This window comes from Mus pahari, chromosome 1 (assembly GCF_900095145.1).
Source record: "Mus pahari chromosome 1, PAHARI_EIJ_v1.1, whole genome shotgun sequence".
In the NCBI taxonomy this organism is placed as follows: domain Eukaryota; kingdom Metazoa; phylum Chordata; class Mammalia; order Rodentia; family Muridae; genus Mus; species Mus pahari.
This window is the reverse complement of record NC_034590.1, coordinates 89,228,326-89,239,606: the sequence shown is the minus strand read 5'-3', so window position 1 is coordinate 89,239,606 and position 11,281 is coordinate 89,228,326. Positions and strand designations below refer to the sequence as shown.

The 11,281-nt window shown below is 42.6% G+C and overlaps 1 protein-coding gene across 3 annotated transcripts in view; it reads right to left on the bottom strand.

Annotated features, from left to right (window-relative positions):
- Nucleotides 1-11,281, bottom strand: part of Acsm2b (acyl-CoA synthetase medium chain family member 2B) — a 54,392-nt gene that overhangs the window by 33,522 nt on the left and 9,589 nt on the right. The window contains exons 2-3 of one of the 3 annotated variants that reach the window (XM_029540750.1): nt 7,249-7,424; nt 3,973-4,157 (exon numbers count right to left, since the gene is read on the bottom strand). In XM_029540750.1, coding sequence (XP_029396610.1) covers nt 3,973-4,157; nt 7,249-7,315 — 252 coding nt within the window. In that variant the 5' untranslated portion in view covers nt 7,316-7,424. Of the gene's footprint in view, nt 1-3,972; nt 4,158-6,886; nt 7,059-7,248; nt 7,425-11,281 lie in introns of those variants that run through there. The other 2 variants (XM_029540763.1, XM_029540755.1) reach the window with 2 other exon arrangements.

The window sequence follows — 11,281 nt, the reverse complement described above, 5'->3', positions numbered from 1 at the left end:
AGTTCTGTAGGCTTCTTGTACGTTCATGGGCATCTCTTTCTTTAGGTTAGGGAAGTTTTCTTCTATAATTTTGTTGAAGATATTTGCTGGCCCTTTAAGTTGAAAATCTCCATTCTCATCTACTCCTATTATCTGTAGGTTTGGTCTTCTCATTGTGTCCTGGATTTCCTGGATGTTTTTGGTTAGGAGCTTTTTGCATTTTGCATTTTCTTTGACTGTTGTGTCAATGTTTGCTAAGGTAGCTTCTCTCCCTGAGATTCTCTCTTCTCTCTCTTGTGTTTTGTTGGTGATTCTCACATCCCTGACTCCTGATCTCTTTCCTAGGTTTTCTAACTCTAGGGTTGTCTCCCTTTGTGATTTCTTTATTTTTTTTCCTATTTTCATTTTTAGAATTTGGATGGTTTTGTTCATTTCCTTTACTTGTTTGATTGTGTTTCCCTGTAATTCATTAAGGGATTTTTGTGTTTCCTTTTTAAGGGCTTCTATGTGTTTTCCTATGTTCTCCTGTTTTTCTTTAAGGGAGTTATTTATGTCCTTCTTAAAGTCCTCTATCATCATCATGAGAAGTGACTTTAGATTGAAGCCTTGCTTTTCTGATGTGATGGTGTATCCAGTACTTGCTATGATGGGAGAATTGGGTTTTGATGATGCCAAGTAACCTTGGTTATTGATACTTATGTTCTTAAGATTGCCTCATGCCATCTGATTATTTCTAGTGTTCCCTGCCCTTGCTATATCTGACTGGATCCTGTCCTTCCTATAATCCTTGTTGAGTCAAAACTCCCCAGAGTCCATCTGTCTCTGTGATCCTGTGATTCCAGGATCCTGTGATCCTGAGATTCTGGTTGTGTCAGAGTTCCTGGGAGTCAAGCTCCCTCTGAGATCCTGTGTGATACTGGTGACCAAGCTCCTGGGATCCTGAGATCCTGGGATCCTAGGATCCTGGGTGTGCCAGAGTGCCTGGAGGTGGAGCTTCCTCCTGTGGTTGTGGGAGTGACTGTTAAGTTCCTGTCCAAGGCAAACCCATGCAGACAGGAAGGAACCCATACCACTGGTCGAGTGGGGTTCCTGCATCCCTGGATCCTGCTGGTCCCAGTTACTCCTGGTGGTGTTGGAACAGGTGTTGTTTCCTCCTCACTCCTAATCCTATGATCCTGAGTGTGCTCAAGTGCCTGGGAGTGAATCCTCCTCTGGGGCTGTGGGTGGCAGAATTCTTGTAGCATTCCTTTCTCAAGTTACTCCAGACCCTCTAGTGTATAAAGACTCTTCATTGGACTATCCAAGAGATCCACCTCCAAGTTCACCACCAGTTTTCCCTTGTCCCAGTCCAGTGATACTATCTGGGTCAAATAGATATCCAATGGGGTCCTGAAACTAACATGGAAATGACCCTACAAGATGATTGGATCCACTCCCATGGCTGTGAAGATAACTGAAATTATACCATGGATCTACCTCACCCATGTCAAGAAAATGGAAGCCACAGATACTGCTTCCAAATAGATTGTTTCCAGATTTCATTGGGCCCCAGGCTCTTCCAGTCCTCTACCTCCTCCTGAGACTTGTGTTTGGTATAAATACAGGGTAATGGCTTAATCCCCACAGCCCTCATGTCTAGACCTGGGAACTGAGGAAGACAGACATAAGGAAGGTTTTATATAGTGTATCTATAGACCAGTAACCCATATTCCATCTTGACCTTTACAATTCTATACATATCCTGTGGCTGGCCCCCCTGGTTGCCAACAAAAAGGGGTATTTAAAAAATCCTGTCTTTGGAAAATAAGAAAAACCTAGGAAATCAGACTCCATGCTACAAGAAGGGACTCTGGGGAAAGAGGTAATCATTCCCAGACAAAAATCAGCCAGGATTTCTGGTTATGCTTAGACACCCGGCCCCTGTAATATATAGGAATAGGAGCCAACCAGACTCTCAAACCATTGACTGACAAAACTTAACATGATGATGGGTAACAGTTAGAGGACTTATACAGGGCTAAAACTTGTCTAATATCCAAAACCTATTACCTTGCCACTTTATCTTATTCTGATGCCTGCTATTCTGCCTTGGGGTTAATTCATATGGACAACAACATTACTGGACCTCTGAGACTACTTGGTGGGCATGTACTAATGGTTTGACTAAATCTGCCTCTTTTGATACTTTCTAAATTAAGTAGATAGGATGATCAGGACCTAGAGGTATTCAAGAGATCAGTTTCTGAATTAAACAATTAGATTCATTTGCAGAAATGGTCCTACAAGATTGGAGAGGCTTAGATGTCTCATGAGATAAAGAAAGTAAATATGGCGTTGGGAGAAGTGTCTTGTTTGTATGCTAATTGATAACGAGTAATTTGGGAAAGTCTTGCTGTGGTTGGAAAAATAATATATCCATCTCTGTCCCCTTAGTCCCCTGGCTAACTGCTCTGCTGTCAGCACTGGCTGATAACTCTCGTTCTGATTGGATTTACAGTGAGGCTCTGTGTCTTAAACTAAAACAGGATGGAGCCATGATAAGGCCCCAGATCTTAGCACAACTGGCTCCATGATGGCTGTAAAACTCAGTATGTAGTCAGAATCATCTGCTAAAACTGAAACGAAGGCCAAATCCATCAGAATCCATATAGTTTTGGGAAAGTCTCAAAATGTACTTGATCTTTACAGTTCTATAATACCCAATAGGTGGGTGGGCCCTCCTAGTTGCCAACCAAACCAACCAACCAACCAAAACAAAACAAAACAAAACATGGGGGTTTAAAAATTCTGGTCTTTGGAAAATAGGAATAACCTGGGGAGTCAGACTATGTCACAAAAAGGGTCTTTTTTTTTTTTTTTTTTTTTTTTTTGCTTTTAAGTGTTTAGCTTCTGCAATTATGCTTCTGCTTACTGTTCTTGTTAATTGAAGAATGTCAACCCAGAACATGGTTTTTGTGATTACGAGATTACCCTGAGAAAGGTTCAGTGTTACCCTGGGATCCTGAACACCCAGGGTAGTCACCAGCTGACTAATAAAGACTTTCTATCTGCTTAAACTCATGTCTGAGCTGATGAATATCCCATAACACTACACACTAGGTCAGTCCAATACAAGTTCTCCCACCTCATCTAACCCACCTCTCTTTATTTCATGCTGGATGTCACAATAGAGCATGTGTTTCAGGTTACTAGGTTACTAGGTCACACAATGTGTTATGTGTCTCTGACCTTTTAAAAATTCTGTTGTAGTATGTATTAATTATATGCAATCATATATTTAATAACAATTTTCTTACATGTACACAATTCATTACATTCCAATATTTACCCTCCCATAATCTTCTCCTGTCTCGTGTGTGTGTGTGTGTGTGTGTGTGTGTGTGTGTGTGTGTCCTAGTATGTTTTATTAGGAGCATGAGAAAAGGTTTGTTTACAGGAGCATGGGCACATTACTAGTGACTACACTACTGAACAAAATGTCTCTCCATCCATCTTTAGCCTTTAAGTGTGTGAAAATCCTCTAGGAGAGGTGGGGCCTGTGAGCTCCTCCCTACTCCATGAAATCTAGTGCAGGTACTTACAGTTGCTGTGAGTTCAAGAGTACAACAGCCATCTCATGCCCAGAAATGACATTCTACATATCTAATTCTTACATTCTTTCTGTCCTTTCTTCCATTATATCCCCCTGAATGTCTGAGGGGTGTGTGAGAGATGTTGTATTAATGGATGAATAGTCAACAACCACTTGTTCTCAGCATAGTGACCAGTTGTGAGTGTCTGCAGTTACTGACTCGTGCAAGGAGATGCTTCCCTTACAGAACCCCAGAGTTCTTCTACCTTTCTTTCTTCCAGTCACTCTATGCTGCATCAAGGAAGATGACCATCCTGTTCACAGTTTCTTATGGTGTCTGAGATGTAATAAAGCATCCCATCATGTTCTATCTTGATAAATATGTGAACTTATGCAAGCTGTTCCATCCAGTATCCCCTTACCTTCTCCAAGCTGGCCCAGTGATCTATCACATCACTAGCAAAGTTGAACTTGGCAGGCACTTCCTGGTGGCCCCACTGTATGGGCATTAGTTTCTTGATATTCATATGGAAAGTACGGCGGGACATCTCATTCCTCCAAAGAGTGCAAAGTCTTGGAATTTTCCACAGCCAATGCATAGTCAGAACTGTGAAGGAAGGAAGAAATTATAGGTGAGGTCTTCCCTACTGGATTTTGACACTTGCCATAAGCTAGTAGAGACATATACCTCTTCTCTGTCCTCCAGGGTTGATTGGTTGTACTTGTTAGTTGAATTAAAACTGAGTGCCTGGCTCAGTCTCTTTCTGTGTATTATTCTCCTACAGAAGCTTCCACCAGCTCCCATTTCTCGCTAGGCTTGCTGGCCAAAGAGTCCCAGCGATCCTTTTGTCTCTGCTCCCCTAGTACTGGGTTCACACAAACACACAGTTTTTTACATGGGTACCCAGCTTCTGAATGAGGGTTCTCATGCTATTGCAGTAAATGCGCTTACCCAAGGTACTATCTCCCTATCATCATTTTCAGGGCTTTCTGTGAGGACTACATATCCCAGAAGAGCACTAACCTTTCCTGGGTCCCCGAATGATGGCATGAGGAGTTCCCAACATGGCCCCTTTCAACCTACAGTTATTTTCACCTAAGTTTTGTAGGCACATTCTATATCTGTGTTTAGAAGGAAACAACTATAAAATACTTGGAATGCTCACTAGTGCAGCAACTACTGGCTAATACACTAATTCCTTTGAGTCCATTTAGATTGACATATCTGAAAAACTACCCATGTATAGTCCAGGATCTAACATAAGCAATCATTTACAGGAAAAAAATTTTCATTTTCATTGGCCCCAGGGAAAGATGTTCCAATGCTATAAACATTGGTCTTTGAATTCTGTCACATGATCTTGGATGAGACTTTGGAATTTTAAGCCTAATGAACTTTGAGTCTGGGAATGGAGCCAGCAAGCTATCATGTTGCCTGGATTCCCAGCCCCCTTGGTTCAGGCAGAAGTCATTAGAATGCTTGTCTGTGGCAATTACAAATATTCTCTTGATTTCTCAAAGAAGAGGCAAGAATTTCCTTCCCAGGCTCTGGGGAGCAGTAGCTAGTGTTTTCGTGGCTGATGGCCTCTTTCCCTTTCAGTGACTGACTCTTACATTCTAGCCTCTCCTCTTCAAATAAACATCTACATCTTCACCACTAGCTAACTCTCTGCTTCTTCTGTGCACACTCCTGCCCAGCTCTCCTGTCATCTACTTTTGGTTAGCTGAAGGCTCCCTCTCCTCTATGCAATGTTATCCCCTCATTAAGGCCTTGTGACACACAGTCAGAATGGCTAAGATCAAAAATTAAGATAACAGCAGATGCTGGCAAGGATGTGGTGAAAGATGAACACTCCTCCATTGTTGGTGGGATTGCAAGCTGGTACAACCACTCTGGAAATCAGTCCAGCAGTTCCTCAGAAAATTGGACATAATACTACCGGAGGAATCAGCAATACCTCTCCTGGGTATATACCCAGAAGATGTTCCAACTTGTAATAATGACACATGCTCCACTATGTTCATAGCAGCCTTGCTTATAATAGCNAGAAGCCGGAAAGAACCCAGATGTCCCTCAATAGAGGAATGGATACAGAAAAATGTGGTACTACTCAGCTATTAAAAACAACAAATTTATGAAATTCTTAGGCAAATGGATGGATCTGGAGGATATCATCCTGAGTGAGGTAACCCAATTACAAAAGAACTCACATGATATGCATTCACTGATAAGTGGATATTAGCCCAGAAGCTCAGAATACCCAAGATACAATTTGCAAATCACATGAAACTCAAGAAGAAGGAAGACAAAAGTGTGGATACTTTGTTCCTCCTTAGAATGGGGAACAAAATATCCATGGAGGGAGTTACAGAGACAAAGTTGGAGCTGAGACAGAAGGAAGGACCATTCAGAGACTGCCCTACAGTGGGATCCACCCCATAAACAACCACCAAACCCAGTCACTAGACAGATGCCAACAAGAGCCTGCTGACAGTAGCCTGATATAGCTGTCTCCTGCGAGGCTCTGCCAGTGCCTGGCAAATACAGAAGTGGATGCTCGCCGGGCATGGTGGTACATGCCTTTAATCCCAGCACTCGGGGGACAGAGGGAGGCAGATTTCTGAGTTCCTGGCCAGCATGGTCTACAGAGTGAGTTCCAGAATAGCCAGGGCTACAACAGAGAAGCCCTGCCTCAAAAAATCAAAAAAAAAAAAAAAAAAAAAAAAAAAAAAAAAAAAAAAAAAAAAAACAGAAGTGGATGCTCACAGTCATCCATTGGATGGAGCACAAGGTCCCCAATGAAGAAGCCAGAGAAATACCCAGGGAGCTGAAGGGGACTGAAGCCCCATAGAAGGAACATCAATATGAACTAACCAGTACCCCCCAGAGCTCCTTGGAATTATACCACCAATCAAAGAAAACACATGGTGAAACTTGTGGCTCTAGCTATATATGTAGCAGAGAATGGCCTAGTTGGTCATCAATGGGAGGAGAGGCCCTTGGTCCTGTCAAGGTTCTATGCCCCAGTATAGGGGAATGCCAGGATCAGGAATGGGAGTGGGTGGTTTGGGGAGCAGGGGGAGAGGGGATAGGGGATTTTCAGAGGGAAAACTAGGAAATGGGATAACATTTGAAATGTAAATAAAGAAAATATATTATAATAATAATAATAATAATAATAATAATAATAAACCTTGTGACACTCCCTTTGTGGCTTCTCGGAGTTTTGAACCATCTTCCTCTGGGGAACTTTCCCTGTCCTTGGTGTCTGTTACTCCTCATGACCGGTGATTGTCATCATGATGCACCTTTTTGCCTCTTGCATAAACACTCACCTGCTGGTCCTCTTCTGGAACTCTCTCTGGCAGTAGCTTTGTCTAGTTCCCTCTCGGGAAGTAGTTCTCGAATTCCCGAAGCACCGGTAGAGAAAACAGTACTGAAGCTGACGGCTCCCTAACCAAACTCTCCAAGGGCTCACTCAGCTAATCATTAATGGTGCACGACTTTAGGCTCATGTTACTCCTCCTAACCAAGTTTATGTGCAGCACAGCCTTTGAGCCTGTGGTGGAGTGTTGACTGAACTGCTCCTTAGCCCAAGGGATCAAAGTGAGCTTTATTCCCATGATTGACAGCAAGCTTTTGCGCTGACCAGGGGAAGAGAATGGAATTTCAGAGTCTTTATGTACTGTCTCATTACCTTCAATCCTTTTGTTCATTCGGCTTCTACCAAGGGTCTCTTGTCCTGCTCTGTTTGTGACACTCATCCAGGGTCGTTGTTTGGATCCAGGTCTCTTCCAAATGGCCTTACAAGTGTGTCTCTTGGCTGGATCTCTTTCCTGGGTGCTCACCTATTTGATGTCTCCACTTGGATATCTAGTAGGTTTTTAAAAGTAGATTTATATAGTGCTAGGCATTCTAGCTCTAAACCCTGCCACTGCATCTTGGGCCTTTACCAGCCGATGACCACCCTATTACTGTTTCTCTGCAAGAAATCTCAGGTTTCCACCTCCTTTATGCCTAGATCTGGTCAATCTGTTGGTTCTGCCTTTCAGCTGTGAATGCACTCTGTCCCGCTCTCTTCAGTGTTACAAAAGATCATTTTTTATCTGTCTTGGCATTACTATCGCGGTGATAAAACACCATTACTAAGCACAAGTTGATGAGGAAAGGTTGTTTGGCTCACAGTTCCACATTGTAGTGCATCATTGAAGAAAGCCAGGAAAGGAACTCAAAAAGAACAGGAGGCATGAGCTTATGCAGAGGCCATGGAGCAGTGCTGCTTACTGGCTTGTCCTTGTAGAACCCAGGACTTCCAGCTCAGGGATGGCACCAGCTACAATGAGCTGGGTCCTCCCTCACCAGTCACTAATTAAGAAAATGCCCTACAGCTGGATCTTACGGAGGTCTCGTCTTAATCGAGGCTCCCTCCTTTTAGTTAACTCTAGTGTGTATCCAGAGGACATAGACTAGCCAACAACCTAGCCATAGGAGCATTTTGTGCTTTCTTTTCTATTCTTCCTGCCTCTGCCCTTGAAACCTGTTCTCAGAATGAACCTGACTTAACTCAGTCAGATCATGGAGTCTTCCAAATGAAATATGCTGCTGTTGTCTTGTAGGTCACTCTCTCAGAGACTTCCAGAACTCTTCCTCCTGCTTTCCTAGTCTAGTCAGTGGATCTTCTTTGTCATCCTGTCTCCATGCTAGATATACTCTGGCCTCAGAAACTTTGTGCATATTATTCCCTCTGCCTGAAACCCCTCCCCCTCAACAGTTGGATGACCAGTTCACCTGCTAGCATCACATCCTGTCTAAAGCTCATCTGTGCTACTTAATTAGTTGTGGGGTATTTTTGTTGTTGTTGTTGTTGTTTTTGTTGTTTTGTTGTTTTTTTGGGTTTTTTTGACAGAAGCTAAAATAATCTGGGAAGAAGGAAATCTCAGTTGAAACAAATGCATTCACCAAATTGACCTGTGGCAGATTTTCTTGACTAATGATTGATGTAGATGGTCCTGGGTTATATATATTACTTATAATATATTATAAATATGAACATATATTATGCATAAATATGTAAATAATGTATATATCATGTATCTCTCTCCATATATATATATATATATGTATATATTTACTGGAGTTACATTGTGAGTATCCTGATATGGCTGCTGGGAACTGAACTCTGTTCCTCTGGAAGAGAACAGTATATGTTCTTAACCACTGAGCCATTTCTACAGCCCCTTAGAGCATCACCTTTGTGAGTCCTTTCAGCACATCTGATCTAACATCAGAGCCTCCATTTTGTGTGCTGTATTTCTTCTCTCTGGCCATATGTATGTATCTCAACACGCATGCTTTCTCTTTGCTTTCCTTTGTATTTTTTTCACACATGCTCTTGAAGGGAGGGATTTTTATATTTCAGGATTCTTATTTCCCAAACTCCTAAAGCAGCTCCAGGTACCCATCCAGTAAATACAGTAAGTGTATATTGAGTAAATTGTCCTTCACCTTCAAAATAACTTTGTGAATCAGGGGTTACTTATGTGTATATGCACACACACACACACATGTTAACATCCCCTTTGACAGTTTATACATACATATCCCACATTGTGGGTCACACTCACCCACTTTCCCCCTCCTCATCTCCCTCCTACTACTGACTGCCTTCTTCCTTTTGAATTTATTTTTTTGTTTTTGGGGTGTGTGTGTGTGTGTGTGTGTGTGTGTGTGTTTGTGTGTGTGTGTTTGTAGGAAGACTTGGTTTTGACCCATTCAGTTTAATTAGGGTTTCTTACATATGTATGAGCATGGATAGGGGATTATATACTGGAGCAGGAGCAACTGACCAATGCCTATACTGGTAAAGAAAATGTCACCTACCTGGGATTGGTGCCAAGCAACCCTAATCTCAGGTCAAGTGGTCATGTTGCCTGTGAGGCAAACAGAGGCAAATAAGATTTCAAAAGGGGTTGAGAAAGATTAAACAGAGAGACAGAAGGACATAGATGGACAACTCAGATGGTCACATAGATTCTAGTCTTTCAAATGCCTTGGGGGATGAAGGTCAATGTCTTCAAACTCACTTTCATTGTTTATCTATTTGGAGGGAAGAAAAATAGCCCCCATTTATCCTTCTTTCCTCTCCACAGCTCTTTGGCAATTTTTCAGTGGTCTAAAGTTCATTCTCTTGCCATCCTGTTTCCAGTGACCGTGAGTAGTTCAGAGTGTCACAAAGCTCCCAGGCACACTTTCCAGCCTTTGAAGACCACTGATAATTCAAGCCTTAGGTTCTGTCTGTTGGATAGGTTAACAGTGACATCTCCAAGTTTGCATGAAAAATGATGTGTTGCAAGCAAGACATTTGATCACACTGTAAATCCCAAGATTGTATTATTTACTAGCAAAACCTGGTTTTAGCTGTGGCGTGGCGCAGTTTTAGCACACACCTTTAATCCAAGAGCTTTCTCCTTGAATATTCTAAACAGGACTAAATAAAGTCAAACATAGGTCAAGAGGCAAAGCAAGCAGCCAGTTGACAGGAAGTAAACATAGAATTATTAAGGAAAAACTATAGGGAGTAAGAGGAAATCAGGAGACAGATGGAGAGACACAGAGGAAGTAGATAGGAGGGATACTGAGTTTGAAGGAGGTTGTTTGAGACAGCGTGAGAGAGGGGCATGCCTGGCAGGATGTAGGCTGAGGAGGAAGGTCATCTGGGTATTTTCTCTACTTTTCTGAGACAGAAGCTTTCACCCCAGTATCTGGCTCCTGAGTCATCATTGGTAAAATCGAAGTATTGAGATTTTGTTAACATACAACAAAGGCGTGATGAAATGATTCTTACAGAGCATGGTTAGGAAAAACCCTGGCATCTCTGTCTGAATCACTCATAAGGTCAGAAACACAAAGGTGGGCTTGAGAAATGGACAAGGGGTGAAGTCCATGTGACACGCCTGAGAAGTGGTAGCGTGCATGTGTAATCCCAGCACTCCTAGGACAAGATGTGAAGCAGAGACACGAGAATCATCTGGAAGCTGGCAAGACCAACCAGCAGACAGATCAATGAGGAACAAGAACTGGTGCCTAAAGGCTGTCCTGTGAGTTCCATGCCCATCTTGTGGCATATGGGTACCTATCCTGAAGGTGTCTGTCTATCTTCCTTCTTCTACACTTCCATAACAGAAGTTCCTGGTTGCCATTGAATCATGCAGCCCTAAGCTCTTCTGGAAAGTTCTCTATATTGACTTTAAGCCTCTTTTGTCATTGCTTCTCAGGGCCACTCATATCTGCCCTCAGTAAGCATTCAGAACATCACGAATGTGGGGCCAGCTGGACTGTCTTCTGTCTCTTTTCTCCAGTGCTGTGAGCCTATATCTAGGGTAGAAATCTAAGCTGGAGCTGTTGTTCTCCCACATGGCTCTATGTTGGGACTTTAGTAGGATTTGCTTGGAAAGGAGGAAGCTACTTTATGAAAGAATTAGGGAAGTTTTACTTCCTGATCAGTGCCTAGGTTTACTGTGCTCACTGGGAGTCCAGAACAACAAGCTACTCTTCTCATTGCTTTTTCTCCTTTAGAGGTGCAGCTGCCCTTTCTTAGGTGCTTATCAGGAACACTAAAGCTACTGACCTCTGCTGGACTCAAGTCTCTTCCTGGATCTGAGGCAGGAGTAGATTTCACCCCACCTTTCCTGCTCACTGATGCTTTCAAAGCCTCGTGTGCCCAGTCCTCA